The 22,697-nt window shown below is 40.8% G+C and overlaps 2 protein-coding genes across 2 annotated transcripts in view; both read right to left on the reverse strand.

Annotated features, from left to right (window-relative positions):
- Positions 1–22,697, reverse strand: part of LOC138964735 (fibulin-1-like) — a 285,783-nt gene that overhangs the window by 176,561 nt on the left and 86,525 nt on the right. The window lies entirely within an intron of this gene.
- The window catches only part of LOC138964740 (ataxin-10-like), a 33,249-nt gene that overhangs the window by 9,184 nt on the left and 1,368 nt on the right, over positions 1–22,697 (reverse strand). Inside the window, exons 2-9 of the mRNA XM_070336780.1 lie at positions 20,362–20,521; positions 18,828–19,027; positions 16,842–17,042; positions 16,051–16,134; positions 12,307–12,484; positions 9,450–9,582; positions 2,335–2,501; positions 712–784 (exon numbers count right to left, since the gene is read on the reverse strand). Of these exons, the coding sequence (XP_070192881.1) occupies positions 712–784; positions 2,335–2,501; positions 9,450–9,582; positions 12,307–12,484; positions 16,051–16,134; positions 16,842–17,042; positions 18,828–19,027; positions 20,362–20,521 (1,196 nt within the window). The remainder of the gene's footprint in view (positions 1–711; positions 785–2,334; positions 2,502–9,449; positions 9,583–12,306; positions 12,485–16,050; positions 16,135–16,841; positions 17,043–18,827; positions 19,028–20,361; positions 20,522–22,697) is intronic.

Raw genomic sequence — 22,697 nt, forward strand, 5'->3', positions numbered from 1 at the left:
CTGAGTCTGAATGCACAATCTGTTTTTAGTAATATTAACAAACTATGCACCCACACACACACATGATCATCAACATGAATTTATTCAATATAAAGTATTTAGCATCAGAAAGTGCTCTTTCTTTCTTTCTTTATTTGGTGTTTAACGTCGATTTCAACCACGAAGGTTATATCGCGACGGGGAAAGGGGGAAGATGGGATAGAGCCACTTGTCAATTGTTTCTTGTTCACAAAAGCACTAATCAAAAAGTTGCTCCAGGGGCTTGCAACGTAGTACAATATATTACCTTACTGGGAGAATGCAAGTTACCAGTACAAAGGACTTAACATTTCTTACATACTGCTTGACTAAAATCTTTACAAAAATTGACTATATTCTATACAAGAAACACTTAACATGTAAAAGGAGAAACAGAATCCGTTAGTCGCCTCTTACGACATGCTGGGGAGCATCGGGTAAATTCTTCCCCCTAACCCGCGGGGGGGTAGAAAGTGCTCTAAGCAAATCATTACACGTGTATCTAAATAACAGTGCAGCATATGTCCCTTGAACTTTATAAGGTCCAATTCTCCAGAAAATGTTCCCAAAATACCTCCTTAGACAATACCCCTTAAAAGTGGATGAACAAGATACCAAACAAGTTATAATGAAGGTCAATACATTTTCTCAGTTCAAATAATCTACAGTTAAAATCACAAAAAGAAAGGATACATGGATTGCGTTCATCAAGCTTGGTGTGGTCAAACAGCAGGGGAATGCCAATTTTTCCATAGGCTTCGCGTACCTGAAACACACGCTTTCTGGTTACTGAAACATCTTTCTAGATTTTACTCATTGTTCAAAGCACAGAAGAAAAGATATTTCTTGAAAAAAACATTTTCTTTCTCTTGTAATGACTGTTTACTGATAGCAAACAGTTTTGACTGTCCACTGAACTGTTCGCTAACCTCTGTGAGAACATATTCACACACAAATACAGGCACACACACACACCTAAAATAATACCTTCCCTTCCTTTTCAAACACTATTTTACTCTCACAATCGCCATAAGGATGTGTATTTTCTAAAACTGCCAGATCCTTTCAATCTCGGTACGCTTGTGTTTTTTGCACAAGTCAGTTTTTACCTGTATGTTTTTACGGGCACATTTGGTCTTGTCAGACCTGTTTACCCTAAACCCGAGGCAAGAGTACTTTCCCCAAAAGTTGAGTGTATTTTTCAAAAAGTTGGTGTACTTTGCAAGCAAAGCCATATGGGGTATGGAAAATTTACGCGTGGGTGCAAACGTGTTTGTGTAAGAATAGCATGTCTTGTGAACACCTTCAGAATTTAACTCCTTCCAATACAACAGGAATAAAACAATTTTATTTACCTGTCAGTTTATAGCATTATAACCAGTGTCTTCCAAACAGATTGATAATGAAAAGATGAAGTTCGTGAAATAAGATCTGCGGTTGACAGTGGCAAGTTCATTTTTACAATCATCTCAGAAAACATTGCTTCAGCGCGGACTACAGCTTTTTCTTCTGGCAGGATTTGCTTTGCGGGAATGAACTTCATAATTCCTTGGCAGCTTTCAGCGGATTTCTTTGCAGCAACCTTGTCCAGGTGAGTTTTGGAACTGCAGTGTCGTTCGATGTCATATTTCCCAGCACTGATGGGCATCGGAGAAATCTGATTAACAATACTTGCAGTGTGCATGACTTTTTCCCATAGTAGACTCCACAATTCCTGGCTCTTTCTTATATTTCTCCAAGAAAATCTGCTGCTTCTGCTGTTTAGACTTGGTACAGTCATCCAAAACTGGCACATTTTTCCGCTTCATTTTGCCACGATTGTCCAGACGAGTCGCACGTGCCAACAACTGAACAAGGTTTCCACAGCTGAAGACTCGCTGTCATGGTTATCTCCCTTCGACCGAAACCGGTATCAGTTGTACCATTCCGTAATCAACACACCAACACCGGAAAACGTATTCTAGACTTTTTCTTAGGCGTATTTTGTGCGTGTGTCGCGTATTTGCGTACCGATAATAATTTGGCGTACAAAATACGCCCAAATCGTACTGGTAAACAGGTCTGTCTTGTGCTTACACACAAAGGAAGAGAAGGCACTAGCAGGTCTGCACATAAGTTGACCTGGGAGAACGAAAAAATCTCCACACTTCACCCACCAGGCATGGCCGGGATTCGAACCCACAACCATTCGCTTGGGAGGCCGGCATCTTATCCACTAGGCCACTGCACCCGTCTCGATAAAAGTACTTTGCAACATCAACTTTGGGTTTAATTCAGGAAGGCCCTTAAAGGGTTAAAACTTTAAAAATTGCTCACCGCATCCTGGCTGTTCTTGTTCTGGTAGGACAGGTTTCCGATGATGCGCACGAGGTCACGGCGCAGCATGAAGGCCGGGTGGTTGATGTCCACGTCCAGCTGTCTGTTTGTCATGGACAGCATGTTCACCCCCTCCTGCCCCTTCTTGTGGATGTCCATCAACAAGCCTGTGGGAGATTCAATGTGTTGTTTCAGTTAGATTTGTGTGTGTTTGTGTGTTCATGTTATTACTATGTGTAGCAAGCTGTTTGATGCATTGGGCCCTCAACCTTTTAGTAGATTGAATGTCATGTTTTGAGTTAGAGCTTTTTGCGTATGTGTTTGTGTTATTGTGCTGTGTTGAAAGCTGTTTGATGCATTGGCCCATAAGTTAGTTTTTTTGTTACATGTTCATGTATTCATGTTATTGTGCTGAATTGAACGCCATTTGATGCATTAGCTTCTAAGTTAGAGGTTTTTGTATGTTCATGGATTCATGTTATTGTGCTGTGTCAAAAGCTGTTTGATGCATTGGTCCCTAATAGTCCAGGCATCTTAGCCACTTTAGTGAAGGGAACGTTGAAGTGACAATGACTAGGTTTAAAATGTCCCTTATCAGAAAGTTCAACCTCAGTCCTTTGATGTTTATTAAACACATTTTCATATAAAGTTGGCGCTTCATACGGAAAAATGGCTTTGAAATTGACCCAAATCCTTCTTTGGGCTCTGTAAATGTCGTTTGGGGGTATGGTTGTAAAATGGTATCTACTGGTCACCCCAATGTATAAACTGAAAACTCTTTCTGCACCAGAACACGCAGAAAGGATTGTATCTGCCTGATGTCTGATGCTTTTCAAAATCCCCAACCACTAACACCTTCAAAACGGACTTTAACTGACACTGTTGTTTTTCCCTATATAATCCTTACTATTTTTCCGAGACGTCGTCGTGTTGTGTATTTAGCTTGCCACAACCTCATACATGGTCCTAAAAGTTAAAGTTGAAGAAAATACTAAAGATAAATGAAAAAGCTGACGCAGTGTCATTCGCACCGTGAATCCCCCCATGGGAACATACTAAAGTCTGGTTCCAAATAGGCTCAATTTCCTTCTATTTCTTTGTATTTCTGCCTCGTAGGGGTAGGGGTGTTCAAACCAAAGGCACCTTTAAACCAAAATTCAAATCACACATCTTACAATACTAAGACACTCAGCAGTAAAAGAGTGTCTGCTGGTAAAAAATTCCAAACAATCCTAAAAGTACTTCACTACTAAAAGTGCTTTTAAAAAGAGCCGTTATTTTTCCCTCTATATTCAGTATTGTGTTTTCTGCGAACATGTAGTCTATTTAGATGGTTGTCGTGTGCACTTGAGTTGCTAAAGCGTTTTCAGTTGGGCATATGTCGAAAAGCAAAGAATTAGCCCTTTGAAAACCATCAGAACTGTCACACAAAAATAACATTTACCTATCTCACCAACTGACCAAACATAGGGCTTTTCCTTATGTATTATGTATTGTCGTGTTTTTTGTAGCATACTTGTGAAAACAGCCACCACTGTTGTAAATGATACTTTAAAGAGCATTATTTCATTTTTACAGTTGAAGGACAACCTGGACTGCCGTATATTACAGCTGTTTTACAATCAGCCAAAATTTTCTTAACAAACGTATGTTAAGAACAACTCCCATAGTGAAATTGAAGGAAAACAAATTGAAAATCCCCCTGCCATAGAGGAGCTAAAGAATCAACAATAAACGACTGCATGGATAGCTTGATGCACGAATGCATTGCGGACATGTTTGTCTCCAACCAAGAGAAAGTTCCAAAAAATCCCTTTTGTGCTTCTTATTATACAGTGACGTCAAAGACAGCCTTTTCTGCTGTTCATACATTCAGGGGTTATGGTTACACTAAACGACGTAGTTGTAGCCATACTGCCATCCAGATTTATTTTTTCCTTGCGAGCAGTCACAGGGTGTTTGTGCTGTCTGCCAACCGTTAGATGACCCCGCCCAAGTCTGTTAAGGGACCGTTTGACCGTTATAGAACGCGTCTTTTTGATTTTTTGGCACAGTTGGAAACGGTTGATTTTTATCCCTACCATTGTTTCCAAACATTATATAGGAATGTTTTGTGAACAACGGATAATAGCCGCTACTCGCATGTGTAGCAAAAGTGAGCGTACATACTCACCCTGGTCGTCCAGCCGTTGTCCGTTGCCCGTCTTTATCTGTCTGTACTGAACATTACCTTTGGATATTTCTCCAACGCTATGAAGTGAAGAAACACCAAATGTTGCAAAATGTTGTATGACCCCAAGAGCTCAAAAAAGATACTTGAGAACCTTGACCTTACCTTAAGGTCAAGGTCACAGGGAGAATGAATGTGGTCTAAAAACTGCAAAATTTCACATTGTGCCAGTTTTCTGGAAAACAAATTAAAAACAGCGGGCTTAGTTTTGTATGGTATACAAGAAAAAGAAAGCCTTATCTTCTGATACCATTTTGGTTGACCTCGCTTCAATGTCAAGGTCAGAGGAGCCCTTCAAAGTTGAATTGTAGACATATTTTGATGTGAGCTTGCCCCTTTAACTTTACTATGGACGATATCTCTTACAAACTTAAACACTGAGTGGGCCTTTGTTAGAATTTCATAGTGATCCACATCTGGCCACATGTCGTCAGTGTCAAGGTCACATTGACCCCTATCAAAAATGTGACCAAGACGGGTAAAGAAATCACTATTTAAAAGTGACCATGTGTCTTGATAAAAAGTGTTAAAAAGCACCATTATCCTTTGTATAATTATGTTGAATTACTGGTCTTATGTTCAGTGACCTTGGCCCTTGACTTTGGGTCAAGGTCATATGTATTTTCGTAAGAGAAATGTGTAAAACAATTTGTATCGAATGATGCTATTGACAGTTTCAATTGTTTGACCTTGAATTTCGAGGTCACATAAAGGTGAAAGTCATGTAAAGGATACAGTTAGCATGTTTCAATGTATATTTTATGAACCAGCTGTAAGACAAGTCCTACGGGCCTAACGCTTTCTTGCATTGAAATGCCTTTTCTCTTTTGCCTTCTTCTACGGTACCCCTTGGTTATAGAGGATCCAGCTCTGTATACTTGGTTTTACTAAGTGCCTGTCTATAACAGCGAAGGGTGAATGTCGTAAACCAACTCACTGCGCACAACTTGCTTCAAGGTCAAGGTCACAGGGGACATAAAATAATGTTGTTCAAAAACAGTAAATTTTCACATTTTCACAATTTTCTCCCACGTTATTGAGAATGACGACCTTAGCTACAAGTGTTATTTAGGTCAAAGCAAGCCCTATCTATTGATACCAGTTTGGTTGACCTTGCTTCAAGGTCAAGGTCACAGGGGACCTTCAAAGTTAGATTGTATACATGTTTTGAAGTGACCTTGACCCTGAACTATGAAAAAAATCTTTCAAACTTCATAATTGTGTGGGGCACATGTTATATACTGATATTGAGCCACATTTAGTCACATATCATCAAGGTCAAGGTCACTTTGCCTCTTATGAAATGTGACTGAAACGGGCAATTGAATCACTAAAAGTGACAATGTCTCTTTGTAGAAAGTGCCAATAAGTATGTTTATGCTTCCTATGTCTTGAATTGATAGCCTTGTGATGTGTGACCTTTGATGATCTTGACCTTGGCCAAAGGTCATGTGTAATTTGGTAGGAAAAATCTGTAAACCAGTTCTAATAGTGTACAATGTCCTTGCCAGCTTCAGTTGTTAGACCTTCACCTTCAAGGTCACCTGAAGGTCAAGGTCACTTTAAGACAAAGGTCAAGCATGAGAGTCGCATGGGCTTTGCTTTGTTAAGATTTTTTACCAAGAGACATGGATTTCTTTACCCGGCTTGGTCACATTTTTCATAGGGGTCAATGTGACCTTGACCCTAACGATATGTGACCAGATGTGGCTCACTATGAAATTCTAACAAACGCCCCACTCAGTGTTTAAGTTTGTAAGAGATATCGTCCATAGTAAAGTTAAAGGGGCAAGCTCACATCAAAATATGTCTACAATTCAACTTTGAAGGGCTCCTCTGACCTTGACATTGAAGCGAGGTCAACCAAAATGGTATCAGAAGATAAGGCTTTCTTTTTCTTGTATACCATACAAAACTAAGCCCGCTGTTTTTAATTTGTTTTCCAGAAAACTGGCACAATGTGAAATTTTGCAGTTTTTAGACCACATTCATTCTCCCTGTGACCTTGACCTTAAGGTAAGGTCAAGGTTCTCAAGTATCTTTTTTGAGCTCTTGGGGTCATACAACATTTTGCAACATTTGGTGTTTCTTCACTTCATAGCGTTGGAGAAATATCCAAAGGTAATGTTCAGTACAGACAGATAAAGACGGGCAACGGACAACGGCTGGACGACCAGGGTGAGTATGTACGCTCACTTTTGCTACACATGCGAGTAGCGGCTATTATCCGTTGTTCACAAAACATTCCTATATAATGTTTGGAAACAATGGTAGGGATAAAAATCAACCGTTTCCAACTGTGCCAAAAAATCAAAAAGACGCGTTCTATAACGGTCAAACGGTCCCTTAACAGACTTGGGCGGGGTCATCTAACGGTTGGCAGACAGCACAAACACCCTGTGACTGCTCGCAAGGAAAAAATAAATCTGGATGGCAGTATGGCTACAACTACGTCGTTTAGTGTAACCATAACCCCTGAATGTATGAACAGCAGAAAAGGCTGTCTTTGACGTCACTGTATAATAAGAAGCACAAAAGGGATTTTTTGGAACTTTCTCTTGGTTGGAGACAAACATGTCCGCAATGCATTCGTGCATCAAGCTATCCATGCAGTCGTTTATTGTTGATTCTTTAGCTCCTCTATGGCAGGGGGATTTTCAATTTGTTTTCCTTCAATTTCACTATGGGAGTTGTTCTTAACATACGTTTGTTAAGAAAATTTTGGCTGATTGTAAAACAGCTGTAATATACGGCAGTCCAGGTTGTCCTTCAACTGTAAAAATGAAATAATGCTCTTTAAAGTATCATTTACAACAGTGGTGGCTGTTTTCACAAGTATGCTACAAAAAACACGACAATACATAATACATAAGGAAAAGCCCTATGTTTGGTCAGTTGGTGAGATAGGTAAATGTTATTTTTGTGTGACAGTTCTGATGGTTTTCAAAGGGCTAATTCTTTGCTTTTCGACATATGCCCAACTGAAAACGCTTTAGCAACTCAAGTGCACACGACAACCATCTAAATAGACTACATGTTCGCAGAAAACACAATACTGAATATAGAGGGAAAAATAACGGCTCTTTTTAAAAGCACTTTTAGTAGTGAAGTACTTTTAGGATTGTTTGGAATTTTTTACCAGCAGACACCCTTTTACTGCTGAGTGTCTTAGTATTGTAAGATGTGTGATTTGAATTTTGGTTTAAAGGTGCCTTTGGTTTGAACACCCCTACCCCTACGAGGCAGAAATACAAAGAAATAGAAGGAAATTGAGCCTACTTGGAACCAGACTTTAGTATGTTCCCATGGGGGGATTCACGGTGCGAATGACACTGCGTCAGCTTTTTCATTTATCTTTAGTATTTTCTTCAACTTTAACTTTTAGGACCATGTATGAGGTTGTGGCAAGCTAAATACACAACACGACGACGTCTCGGAAAAATAGTAAGGATTATATAGGGAAAAACAACAGTGTCAGTTAAAGTCCGTTTTGAAGGTGTTAGTGGTTGGGGATTTTGAAAAGCATCAGACATCAGGCAGATACAATCCTTTCTGCGTGTTCTGGTGCAGAAAGAGTTTTCAGTTTATACATTGGGGTGACCAGTAGATACCATTTTACAACCATACCCCCAAACGACATTTACAGAGCCCAAAGAAGGATTTGGGTCAATTTCAAAGCCATTTTTCCGTATGAAGCGCCAACTTTATATGAAAATGTGTTTAATAAACATCAAAGGACTGAGGTTGAACTTTCTGATAAGGGACATTTTAAACCTAGTCATTGTCACTTCAACGTTGTTCTCTAATATGCCTGGACTATAAGTTAAGTTAGGTGTTTTTTCGTTTACATGTTGATGTACATATGTTACTGTGCTGTGTTGAAAGCTGTTTGGTGCATTGACCCCTAAGTTAGAGGTTTTTTGTTACATGTTTATGTGTTCATGTTATTGTGCTGTGGCAAAAGCTGTTTGATGCATTGGTCCCTAATATGTTACTGTGCTGTGTTGAAAGCTGTTTGGTGCATTGACCCCTAAGTTAGAGGTGTTTTTTGTTACATGTATGACAGGGGAGGCTACCGCTCCTTTCACAGCAGACTCTGCACCCGAGTTGTTGGCCTTTAAGTCAACACCGGTGGATTGTGGAACTCTGTGATGGGGTCTGGTGGTTTCCGATTGTCTGTATGTTCATGGATTCCTTTGCGAATGCATAACAGTTTTTATAGGGCTTAGAAATAAGCTCTAAAATTCTCAATCCTGTTTCTTTCTTTTCTTTATTTGCTGTTTAACGTCGTTTTCAACCACGAATGTTACAATCCTGTTTGAGTAGACTTCGCCTCCAAAGGTGATTGTGGTGTTTCGGCACTCGGTTACACATGTTTATGTGTTCATGTTATTGTGCTGTGATGAAAGCTGTTTGATGCATTGGCTTCTAAGTTAGAGTTTTTTGTATGTTCATGGATTCATGTTATTGTGCTGTGTCGAAAGCTGTTTGATGCATTGGCCCTTAAGTTATAGTGGTGTTTTTACATGTTCATGTACGTATGTTACTGTGCTGAAAGCTTTGCTAAAAGTTGTGAAATAGAAGGGAGTCGGGGTACTGAATGCTTACAGTAGCGGTAGGTCATGTACAGGGAACGTTTAACAATCGCGTCACTGTCAGCAATCAAGAGCCAAGCACCAGGGTGACATACTCATATCTTTCAATGGTCGTCACGAAAACCAGTAGAGCGTGGATGAATTTAGGAACCACATTGTCAATTTTTCCCCTTGTCTTTCTAATCAACACTTTCTGCATTTGCCACTTTCGTGCTACTGCAGTACACACAATCTAACTATAATGTGCACATGATCTGTATGCACGACTGACACATGAATAAAACACTCACCAATGGCATACATGATCAGCGTCTTAGGCTCCTCGTCTTTCTGCACCGTAAAGTTGCTGATGTCTGGGGAGAAAGCGATGCAGCAAGACGCTTGGGCCAGGGTCTCCAGCATCTTCACGTGCAGGTGCATCTCCTGTTAAACAGCAAGGCACCAGGTAAGTAAAGGATATGTACACAGGTAAATGATATTACTGATGTTTTTGAATAAACAGCTATTTTCAGCCCTAAAATAATTTGTAACAATTTAGGTCTTATAGGAGGAGTCTGATAATGGAGGTAAATTTACTGACACCACAAATAAAAAGTCTGATAAAATCAGGTCTTATTAAATAAAGAGGGAATTTTTATAACTGACAGACCTGGGAACCCCTGTTTTGCACTTGAGTATTCTCAAACAAACTTGGTGTATTTTCAAAAAAATGAGCGTATTCCACACAGCGTTTGCACATCCATGATTAAAACATGCCTCATGCGCGTCCGTCACACCGTTGATTAAGTGTACCTATACATTTAAAACAAATGCTTTTTTAACTTTTTACTGACAAAAACTGTACCGTATTTGACAGACTACAAGCCGCGACTTTTAAAAAAAAAATTCGCATTGCGGCTTATAAAAAGATGCGGCTAAAACGTTACCTAAACTTGAATAGCATTCACCTAATGGAAGTCGCCGCGGATTTTTATTTCGCTCGATTAGCGATTACCGGTACTTTATTAGCTCTCTACTCAAGACTCGGCGCTTTTCTCTTTCTTTCGCGAATCTTCGTTTGTCAACAAGTCGTCGTGACAAGCGTACAGAGAAACACCGGATGTATCAGGATCTCGAACGCGCGAGATTTCGTTTTTTTGTGTCTCGCGATAGTTGGAGGAGCGAGAGCCGCCATGTTGTGTTTTCGTCTGCTCGAAATTTGCGCAAAAGTCGTAAATGTTCCCAAAAAAGCTTATTCCGGGCGGGACTACATGTGTGTTTTTTTGTTTACAAATTGTGTGTGTGTGTGATATTTGTCTTCAAACTTTTTCACTTTTCTTCTTTGTTTCACTTGTTTATTCTCGGAGCCGATTTCGCCAAATACCGTACTTTCGTTTGCCTGGTTGTTTTGATTGATTGACACGATCCTATTATATTTTTTTCGACGGCGGCTAATATAGTGACGTAATCATGTGCCAAAATTCTGGATCGGCTTCAGGATGGGCTTGTGAAAAAAAGTAGTCTAGGAATTTTTCTCGTATTTTTTTCCCACTGACCGTACTGAGCGTATTCTCGACAATCATGCGTACAAAATACGGCGAAATCGTATGGGTTCCCAGGTCTGAACTGAGGATCTTAAAACAGAGTATTATGTAACCCAAGAAAGAACCAAACATGGTTAGATTTGCTCAAAATCAAGACGATCCTGATACACCTTTCATGTCCATGTCATAATCAATACATTTTCATCTACATGGGTGGGACTGAAAAATGTCATGAATCCTGAATTCAGACAAACCAACCTCAACCGAACAAAAACAAACAAGAAGGGCAAAGCCCATACGACTCACATGCTTGACCTTGACCTTTACATGACCTTGACCTTCAGGGTCAAGGTCAAATAACTAAACCTAGCAATGACATCATACACTAAGAACTGCTTTACACATTTTTCCTACCAAAATACATGTGACCTTGACCCAAGGTCAAGGTCATCCAAGGTCATGCAACACAAAGCTGTTAATTCAAGACATATGAAGTACAATGGTGCTTATTGGCTCTTTCTACCATGAGATATGGTCACTTTTAGTGGTTCACTACCTTATTTTGGTCACATTTCATAAGGGTCAAAGTGACCTTGACCTTGATCATATGTGACTAAATGTGTCTCATGATGAAAGCATAACATGTGCCCCACATAATTTTTAAGTTTGAAACAGTTATCTTCCATAGTTCAGGGTCAAGGTCACTTCAAAATATGTATACAATCCAACTTTGAAGAGCTCCTGTGACCTTGACCTTGAAGCAAGGTAAACCAAACTGGTATCAAAAGATGGGGCTTACTTTGCCCTATATATCATATATAGGTGAGGTATTCAATCTCAAAAACTTTGGGAAAAATAGCTGTTTTTTAGACAACATTTATGGCCCCTGCGACCTTGACCTTGAAGCAAGGTCAAGATGCTATGTATGGTTTTTGGGGCCTTGTCATCATACACCATCTTGCCAAATTTGGTACTGATAGACTGAATAGTGTCCAAGAAATATCCAACGTTAAAGTTTTCCGGACGGACGGACGGACGTCCGGACGGACGACTCGGGTGAGTACATAGACTCACTTTTGCTTCGCATGTGAGTCAAAAAGGGGGCCATAATCAAATCCGGATTTCCAGCATATACCTGAAAAATTTCTTTCTTTACTTTCTTTATGTGGTGTTTAAAGTCGTTTTCAACCACGAAGGTTATATCGCGACGGGGAAAGGGGGGAGATTGGATAGAGCCACTTGCCAATTGTTTCTTGTTCACAAAAGCACTAATCAAAAAGTTGCTCCAGGGGCTTGCAACGTAGTACAATATATTACCTTACTGGGAGAATGCAAGTTTCCAGTACAAAGGACTTAACATTTTTTACATACTGCTTGACTAAAATCTGTACAAAAATTGACTATATTCTATACAAGAAACACTTAACAAGGGTAAAAGGAGAAACAGAAGCCGTTAGTCGCCTCTTACGACATGCTGGGGAGCATCGGGTAAATTCTTCCCCCTAACCCGCGGGGGGACCTGAAAAATCCAACCCATGCATCTAATTTAGCTGGTGTATGAAAAATTTGTCTCTTTTTCCCAAATTCTGTAACATTTGCCACAAAATATGCAAAAAAGACTCACAGCATTGAAGCTGGCCTCTCTCATTTCCAGCTGGTTGGCAGCGAGAACAGCGCGGTTGTTAACGAGATACTCGATCAGGAACTGCAGGTTGTTCTGCAGGGAGGGCACCACGGGACCCTTCTCGTCGGCATCCCGCCACTCTGTGACCACGTCCTGCATGGACGTCAGCATGCACGCTCTGAAAGGGTAAGGTAAGGTCAGGTAAGGTACAGTAAGGTCAAGTAAGATAAAGTAGTCCTGAGAGGTTACCCTCATGCAAATAGACGATTTTGGGAATAACTCTGTCAGGAGCTGCAAGCGTTGTGGAAGAGTTGTGCTCAACTCGTACACTGAACAGGAAACACATGGTCGACCAGTTACAGCCACGATCGCAGCGAAAAACTGACTCCGATGTGTATGTTATGCAGTGTCCAATCGGTATTATGCCCTTTTTTTTTATTTAGAAAATGTGCACATCGGAGCCATGGGGTCATATCAGCAGACACTTTCTTTCTTTATTTGGTGTTTAACGTCGTTTTCAACCACGAAGGTTATAATCAGCAGACACTAAATAACATACACATCGGAGACAGTTATTTGCTGCGATCATTGTTTTAACTGGTCAACCATATGTTGACTGTTTGAAAATATCTTTCCTGTTTGTCTGAGGTTTTGTTAGTGGGACTCCCTTCCGCTTGTAAATCCTGACAGTTATTTCCAGAAAACATCTATTCAGGTTGCTTTCTCCCTGAGAAAAGCAAGCTGCAACCCTCCCTTTTTTTGTGCTGCATGCATGAGTTTGCTAAGTCAACTAAACAAATAAAGTCTCTTGGGATTCCCAATGTGAGTGAAAAACAGATTTTGTTTTACTGTAATCTCTATGACCAAGCCATCACTGGATTTCCTCAAGAAACTCAAGACAAGTTCAAGCCGAAACAGCTGCACACACTTTCATGGGTGAAACCTAAAAAAAATAAATTGACTGAAAAATCTGAGGCAGGGGTCCAGGGGCCGCCCAGGCCCTGGTGGGATACAGGGGCAGCGCCCCGTTGGGGGGTCCAGGGGGGCAAAGCCCCCCAGCTGAAAACAAATTTTGACGTTTTATAGGTAATTTTATGGCCTCTCCTGGGCTCTAAAAAAAAAAAAAGTGACACTTTAATGCCTGTCGAAAACCTAAGAGATGTGATCAGCCTTAAAAAAACATAAAATCTTGGATTTTTATTTTTAGTCCATTCACACTAGTAGTACTAGAGGTCCATTCCAACTTATTCTGCTTAAAAGAGTGTCCGAAAGGTAAAGATAGACTGTGCTGAAGCAAGCAGAGAAATGAGTAATAAGTAACAGCAGATCCTATCAAGTCGATGAGCCACAAAAACAATGCCCTTGTCCAAAAACAACAATTTCCCCAAACAAGTCACACGATCAAGCGCTTATAACATATAATGATACACGCTCAAAGACAAACAACAGAAAATGACAAAACTGATAACACATGAAAAACAGCAGCCATATATCATATACAGTGGAACCCCTCTCTAGCGACCTTGAAAATGTTGACAAAAATCGGTCCTTATGGAGGGGGGTCCTAACAGAGGGAGGGGGCGGGGTCAGGGGGCCACAAAGAAAGTCAGATTTTCTTAAAAAAAGAAAACAGAGAAGTTTGAGTTGCTGACGACCTGCTTCGATTTCATGTTTGACATTGTCCATGGTGTCCACCAGTTCTGGTGCATGTACTACCCTGGCCAAGTTTCCTCTCAAGACATCAAAGAGACCGTCCCATAGGTGGTCGTCTACATTTTTGCTTTTTTTCAATAATCTTATGGTTAGATTTCGCTAAAAAGTACTGAGCGATGGCAGTTTCTCCCTTTTTGTGTCTGTTCACAACATTCACTCGATTTTCGAGAGTTAAATATTTTATTTTATTTGTAGACGCCATTTCGATCTCCACTGCTCTTCTGTCCAAAGACTGTCTATTCTGACCGAGTTGAACGGTGTATGTTGGTCACGTGAGTTTGTTTTCTCAATGATTGGTTTGTGATGTTTACTCAGCCCACCCAACCATCACACCTCTCAGCGGTTTAGTGCCTTTGCTTACGCGAGACGGTTATAACTGGTTATAACCGGTTTGTCAGTGATGCGTTACGCTGACTGAGAGTCTTGGCTTTGTCTGACAAAGTCGTTACACAAGCTGTTAGGTCGGTCCTTAGACGTTAGAGCGGGGTGGTTGCTACACCGGTGACAACTATATAAGGAAACACATCGGTTAAAAAAAAAAAGGGTAGTCGCAGAGGGGGGTCCTTGTGAGGGGTTCTACTGTACAACATGAACACCTGAAGTTAATGTCGTGTTTATTTGATGACTAACCTGAAAACTACACCAAAGATACGCATTGAAGTTGAACCGAAGATCCAAAGATACGGAGCACGGCCCAATGAAAGAAAGAATGAAATGGTCGACGTAAACTTAGACTTATCACGAAGTCGGTACAGCTTTTTTGTGGTGTTTGCTTCTTGCGCGTGCATATTCTTCCCGATAATACCATAATCTCTCACTTTGGAGCAGATGGCACACAAATGTCACGGTGTATCAAGATTCTGAAGCCACTTCCGAAAACACTCTACGGCTTACGCGCGTTTGTTCGGTTGGTCAGCACCGATTAACTCTGTTGAAGCGTTAAAACTGAAAACGGGTATATTCTATGCTTTAATCATTTCATCACTTCATCGGCCCGTCAAAACACGGAAAAAAAGCGGCTTCCTTTGGAAATAGAGCCTTTTATTCGCTGTCAGAGAAATGAAGCGACCCGAAAGTCAGACTCCTGCGAAGTTTTTAACAACAAGACGCGGGCTGTATTCTTACACAAAAGAGTACAGCAGTCCCTCTCATGAACGGACACCCTTGGGCCATAGTAAAACTGTCCGTACATTGCAGGTGTCCGGTTACGGGAGGGGTGACCACACCACCCCCTCCCCCATACACTCACACAGAGACACACAAACAACAGGATTGAGTCTATGCTAATCACTTCTTGTGGCAACTAAACAATGATGGGTACACGTGCACTCAAGTTATCAGTGACTGTCATCAGGCCATTGCGGCTGTGATCTTTGTACCAAGAGCCGGACTGCTCTGTTATCGATTTTGTTGTGGTGAAAATTTGACGATGGTCTGTTCGTACATTGGAGGTATGACCTGCTGTTGTGACCGAAAATGAGTGTCCGCGTCCACGTTTTGCAGGTGTCCGTTTAAGGGGGGGGCAAATATAGAAGGAAAACACTCCGTGCCGAGCAAATGTGTCCGTACATGTCAGGTGTCCGCTCACGCCGGGGGCCGTACATTGCAGGGACTGCTGTACTTCCGTTCAAACCGAAAGCTGAAACCGAATCGCGTCAGCAGTTCAAACGAGTTTCGCGAACATCGCTGCAACTGCAAGTAAAGTGATTTCAAAATATTTTTGGGGGGTCAAAATTTCGGACTGACGGAATTTCCGTCACAACATTTTTACAATTGACGGAAATCCGTCAATTGACGGGCTAGTTTCACCCATGCACTTTGCCATTCAACTTTTTACTCCTTACACATACATTTATTTTGTTTTAAGCTATAAAAATAACTACAGACTCGGAACATAAAGAAGTCTTCAATTTCAAATTATCAGTACTTACTACTATATTTGCCAATGAAAGATTCACAAGACGTACACTTATTTTTGGGTCATATTTACACTCCCACTGTTATATATATCATGCAAGGCTAATGTCATACCTCTCCATGTGGCCAAGCTGCCCCTCTGCCATCACAGCTTTCATCAGACCAGGCACCTGGGCCAACTTCGCTAAGCACTTTTTCCTGCACACACACATAGTTTCAACATGTTTTCAACACTTTCTATGACAATTTTTAACTGAAAGGCAATATCAACAAACTCACTAGAGATCTAACTACGGACGGACGAACAGACAAACAGAGCAAAACCTATACACCCCAGAAAATAAAGGGGTGTAACTGAAATAATTGAATGATACCATGGAAATCCCCCCCCCACAATTTCCACACACACAGCACAAATAGTGACATACTCTCTCACACAGCCCATTACACTGACAGTTTTACCAACACGACTCACCAAATGCCAACTAAAGCTCTAACTTCTAGGTTGTGTTTGCCTGTACGGCAGACATCAGAACAGCCCATGAGTTCTGTGCCTCTTATAGACCACACACACATACACACACCCATCAGACAGTGCAAACACACAGGGACACTCTCTTCCCACAGCCAAACGCACTGCATGGGTGGGACTGCCGAAGAAGAAAAAAAAGGCCATAATCAAATCCGGATTTCCGGCATATATACATACCGGAAGGATCCCACCAATGGCACTGAACGTTTCAAGGCTGCATGTGGGGCCCTAAAGGTCTGCATGAACTTTCCAAGACTCTTCAGACATGTATTTTTGTTCCCCCGACACATTGCTGCTGGAACACCCATCAAAAAGCAGGCTTCCGACATATTCACACGCACCCACCAGCAATTCTATCAGCCCACAAACTCACCCAAACTCTAGCTTCCACGTTGTGTTTGCCTGGATGGCCGAGACCATGACGGCCCAGTTCACTGGCTCTTCCAGGAACCTGGGGTTCCTCTGCCACTGGCGGGGGAGGCAGGCCTCGATCAGGAAGCTGGTGATGTTCAACACCTTGGTGCTCCTCTCCTGAACAACCTCGGGCTCTCCCTTGGTCATGTCCAACCAGCCCCTGAAAATGTGCATAAACAAAACAATTTTAAAGCAGCTGTTTTGATTTGATCATGAAAGTTCAGAACAATCAAGAATTTGTTGATGATATAACAGAAAAAAACTGCTGTTGTTTTTTCTTGTTTCTGCTCGAGTTGTCATGTTGTCTATTTGTGTTTCACTGTTAGCTGGAAAAAAACAGACATTTTGTTTTCGCAAGTGACTGTTTATCTCTCAAAAATGCCTTTAACTGTTGTTATTTGAATTCCACATCAGTCAAAAACGCATGTCTAGACAACTTGGTAACCATCTGGAAAAAGAGCATCTCCGCACAGACAAATGCTGCTCTGTTTTGACTTCAGTTAACATACACACACGCTGGCCCTATCTGCTGACAGTAGCATTGCCACATCGCCCAGCGTCAACTGAGGACACAGTGAAAAGGCACTTTTTTTTCACTTTGAGTGAAAAATAATTGGCATAATTGATGTTTGTGAGTCACATGTTATGTATCAAATAAAAAAGGAATGAATAAAGAAATGATTCAAAAACAAAGTTTACTGTATGAAATTAATAAAAGATGTGTTTTGGAATATTTAGAGTGTGAAAGTGCGTGTTCGTCTTCACTGCCTCTCGCGGCCATTTTCGCGTCACTCTTAGCAGACGACCAGTTCATTTCAAACTGCTCGGAATACCGTAATTTTCATTGGAGGGCTGTAATATTTTGCAACCAATTAGAGAAAGCCTTACATCTTTCCTATACAAAAAACCGCAAACCACCGGAAGCTACATTTCCGTCAGCATGTCGGTGAATATTACTCGTGTGAGTTTCACTAAAATTTGGTCTGAAAACTTCTATCGGCATACACGGTTAAAATGCAGTTTATAAAACATTAACTTCTGTTTCATTTAAGCCAAAAATCAAAAGAATCGAGCGAGAAATGACTTATTCCCAACGATTATGCTGCGCAAAACTGGACCCGAAAAATGCGAAACTCGGCCGATCAAAAGCCTGAAGAGGTTGCGATCTCGGCTCGCTCAAAGCAAAGTGATTTCGAACTAAAATGACCATATCTCGAGAACTACTGCACCGATTTAAATAAAACAAATTGCTATGTGCTCAGAATGTTAATCTCTTTAAAATGGTGTGTTTCTTGTCATTCAACCATTAATTTCAAAATTTCATGTCATTGCCACAGCAATCATGTAATTAGCTACTAGCTTTGTCCTCAAATGACGCCCAAAATTTCTCAACTAAAATGACCATATCTCGAGAACTACTGCACCAATTTAAATAAAACAAATTGCTATGTGCTCAGAATTTTGATCTCTTTAAACTGGTGTGTTTCTTGTCATTCAACCATTAATTTCAAAATTTCATGTGTCATTGCTACTGACAGTGACACTTTACTCAGAAACTGCAACGATTCACTGATCATTCAGGGGAGTCAAAAACTGTTGCTTCTAAATATGCTCATTGTGTATTATACCAATTAACTGCTGAATAAAACATTATATAAAAAAACATAATTATGATTACCTGGCCGGCATTTTGCAAGCTAGCCACACGATCTTGAGATAAGTTCTTTATCGGTTTCATAAGTGTTTGTCTGTCTGTCACCTTCAAAGACCTTTGGGTCGACGTACTAGTAAATGTAACGTTTTGTTTTGTCAATAATAAACGGTCCAGTTACCTACCATTCTATTTTTTTATTGTGAATTTTGGAACGTCAGCAGTCTATTTGTTTTGGGATTATGAATAAAACACTGTTTAAACCCAAAACTGCTCAGCATCCCACACACTCACTTGAACTGCATGTGGAAGTGGTCCCAGACCAGGTCCTGGTTTTTCTCAGAGTTGGTGGCCAGATTGGCCAGGAACTGGATGCCGACGGCCAGCAGCTGGATGAGCGACTCACCCTCGTAGTGCTGGGTGGCCGCGTCCAGCACGATGCGAGTGCACTCCATCACCTTACTCCCCTGCACCCCGCCAAACTCATCCTGCACCTGATGGGCACAAAATGTCATAGAAAAGATTTACCAATGTGGGTTGATGTTCGGGATGTTCAGAAAAAAGGCTATTGTCAGTATTGAGGATACGAAATAGACTAATTCAGGAAACAACTGTCAGCAGTCTGTCAGGTTTGTATGGGTTGTTTTCAGTGAGTCAAACTGTCCCATGTGATATTATTAAAGGCCAGTCATTAGCGTGTCAAAAATATGTGGACAAGGAGCATGTGTAGAAAGCTTGCCTCACTATAAGCAAGAGTATTCACTCTTTGACAATCCATACAAACCTGACAGTTATTTCCGGAATTAGTATAATCAGCATCCTTTGAATAGTCTCTTTGTCATATTATTAACCATGCTTTGGTCAAAAACGGAATCAATCTCAACTAATATTTTTTTATTTTGCTGAATTCTTCTTGCATTGCATCTGCATCAAGTGAAAGAAACCATAGGTGCTACTGCTAGGAAAGCCTAAGTAGCTTCATTTTCAACACTTGCTGTGTATACCTGACACTGTGACAGAATATCACTATCACTATCACTATCAGCGTACAATAATATGCAGGCGACTAATATCACAGTATCAACGATACACAATTAACTTTGCAGTATCAGAATCAATCATTCCAGACAGACTCATGGGTGGGACTGAAAAATGTCATGAATCCTGAACCTCAATCAAACAAACAAAAACAAAACAAAAAACAACAAAAAAAGAGAAAAAAACACAGGCCATTATCCAATCCGGATTTCCGGCATATATACCAGAAGAATCCCCTTTCAAGAGTGAGAATGTACTTTAATTATAGTTGCAAGACTCACACTTACAGCAAACAAAAGATAAAACATTCTAAACACCTGAAAATTGACTTTGCCGACACAAAGCGCACTAACGTATTAGATTAGAGCAGTATCATGTCAAGAATTGGATAAATTGTACTTGTAATAATTTGTGCAGATAACTGGAAAACTATAGCACTCTCTGTTAAGACAGGCGCAGTGGCGTGGTGGTAAGACGTCGGCCTCCTAATCGGGAGGTCGTGTGTTCGAATCCCGGTCGCTGCCGCCTCGTGGGTTAAGAGTGGAGATTTTTCCGATCTCCCAGGTCAACTTATGTTCAGACCTGCTAGTGACTTAACCCCCTTCGTGTGTACACGCAAGCACAAGACAGAGTGCGCACGGTAAAGATCCTGTAATCCATGTCGGAGTTCGGTGGGTTATGAAAACACGAAAATACCCAGCATGCCTACTCAGAGCGCCATAATAGTCAGAACATTGACCCTGGGCGTCCAATGGAAGACGAGAAGAAGAAGAAGTAGTAAGTACAGTACCTGAGAGTTGGCAGCACAGCTGGTGCGCATTATCCTGTACGCATCCATGAGGAAGAAGCGAGCATCCTCCATCTCCACCTTGTTGCTCCCCCCGATCTTGTCCTTCAGCACATCCAGCACCCCAATCATCTGGTTCACAAACTTGCAGCAAATGTCGTCGCTGAAAACAAAACGCACAAAACATTCAGACAAAAACACTAAAGCTCTTGCAGGCAAACTGAAAAATGAGACAGAAGGGGGGGGGGGGGGGGGGGGGGGGGGAGGGGAAATAACACAAAAAACAACAGAGGGAGGGCACAGCATTCAAAGGTGAGAGAGATTCTGTACAGGCTTCAACTTATTGCATCTGGTCACGTAATATATGCATTTGCTTGAGTGCGTGTCTTAGTTGTATGTTTTGAATTGTTTCATGCCAAGAAATTCTGAATAAAATGTTTAAACCAACTTATTGCATCGTCTTTTGGAAACGGACACCAAAAGTCACTATGGAGCATTGTCCTCAGGACAATGTTCTTACCATCGCTGTACTACAGATACCATTGTTTTGTCATTGGTATAAATGTACTACAAATGAATCAGTCAATCACTGACACTGAGAACTTTGCTATGTCCAGTTGCATTCTATTGGCGAGTCATTGGTTTGAATTGAACTAAGCTGTTTGGCAACAGTAAGTGGTGCCTGGTGGTGATGTTTTGTGTGGGGATGACTGATCATGTGCAATCAGCACAGATTCCATGTGGTCTTGTCAGTGTTACCTCCTCACACTGCAGCCCTATTACATCCCTTTCCTTAATTTCAAAGCCCCCCGAAGGCACAGTTTGGATGCCTATATGGTTGATGTTTTGAAAAAGGTTTGTGCCGTAAACTTCCCATTTGGATGACAGTCACAGTATTGGCGTTAACCGGTAATAACTAGTATTTTACCGGTTGAAATGAAAAAATACCTGAACAAAAATGGCTGCCGATGTGACCTACCGGTTGATTTTGTAACTACCGGGTTTTTTTCACTGGTAAAACAACAAAACCAGTAGTCAGAGTTGGACTCTTTCTGGTTTCAATTACCAGCCTATCGTTTTTTTCTGGACTGTTTGCATCATAACCGTTTGCGTACCAGTTTGAAAAAATACTAGCGACATCACTGAGTCACCTACGAGTGTAAAATACTGTCAAGCATGAGTACATTCATCACAGCAATTGCAATGGACTGGAGCAAACTGAATTGTTTGTCAAAAAGATGTTGTTGCAAATAGAGTTTCTCAAGGACTTTATAATAGCTTGTCACTAACATTTACTGTCCTGTCATAAAATCAACTTGTCATGTTGCTAAAAGTAAAATATAACATTTGCGACAAATGCCCACCCTTGTTTTTGTCACTGCTTGTTTCATGTTTTTGAGTGAAAACACTTCTCTATGTTAAGTTGCTACTCCACCCTTATCGACCTTTCAAATTATAAATAATAGCTTTCACCTACCACATTTTAAGCATTTCTGTACTAATTGTGTTGTACTGGAGTTTCACTTTCCAATGATATGAATGATTCATTAATTGTGAATATAATTGTCCTGTGTAAAAGGGGTTCCTCCTTAAAGTCAGACACACTTTTTACATAAGTGTGCTGATCATGACAAAAACAGACAAAAGCTAGGGAAACCATGAACTCATTCTATTGTTTAAGCTTTTGATCACATGTCTTGTTTTTAAGACAAATGCACTTCAGAAGTAAAGAGGTCAAATGTGCCTAATGCACAGTACGCACTAAGGTGTACTTAAGTCACTCTGCTCATGAAAGAAGGGATCAAGCCTTTCACAAGTTAAAGAAAAGAAAAGAGCATGTTCTACAACATAATTAACCCCCAATACTGCAAAAATAATAAAAGGATATGGTCATCACTCATCAGTAACTTCTAATGAAGTCATGAAACAAAACCCTTGAAGTTGAACAGATCTGATGATGGCACTGGCAGACTGTTTGGGAGACAGAAGTTTTCAGTTCTGCCATCAGTAGAAAAAGAAAGTTTGATCCCAAAAGAAGGGTGCAGCTCGACAGACATGGGAACAGCACAAGCTAAAACATCTGAAGATGAGGCCGCTCATACAAATTTCCTCTGAACTCTCGTGAGAGAACAATTGTTTGCTGCAACGTTGAAAGTCAAGCTACCAGTACCACCCACATACCTGACTGTATTCAGAACTCTGAAATTTCTTAGTTGAAATTGTATGTAGCAGGAACTGACCTAGTTGTTTCAATCACGAAAGCATTGGACGATAAGCAATACAGACCGTCATAGTCATAAACACAAATTGAAATTGGTAACGAGGCAGAATTTCATCAT

The sequence above is a fragment of the Littorina saxatilis genome, linkage group LG4 (genome assembly GCF_037325665.1).
Source record: "Littorina saxatilis isolate snail1 linkage group LG4, US_GU_Lsax_2.0, whole genome shotgun sequence".
Lineage (NCBI taxonomy): Eukaryota > Metazoa > Mollusca > Gastropoda > Littorinimorpha > Littorinidae > Littorina > Littorina saxatilis.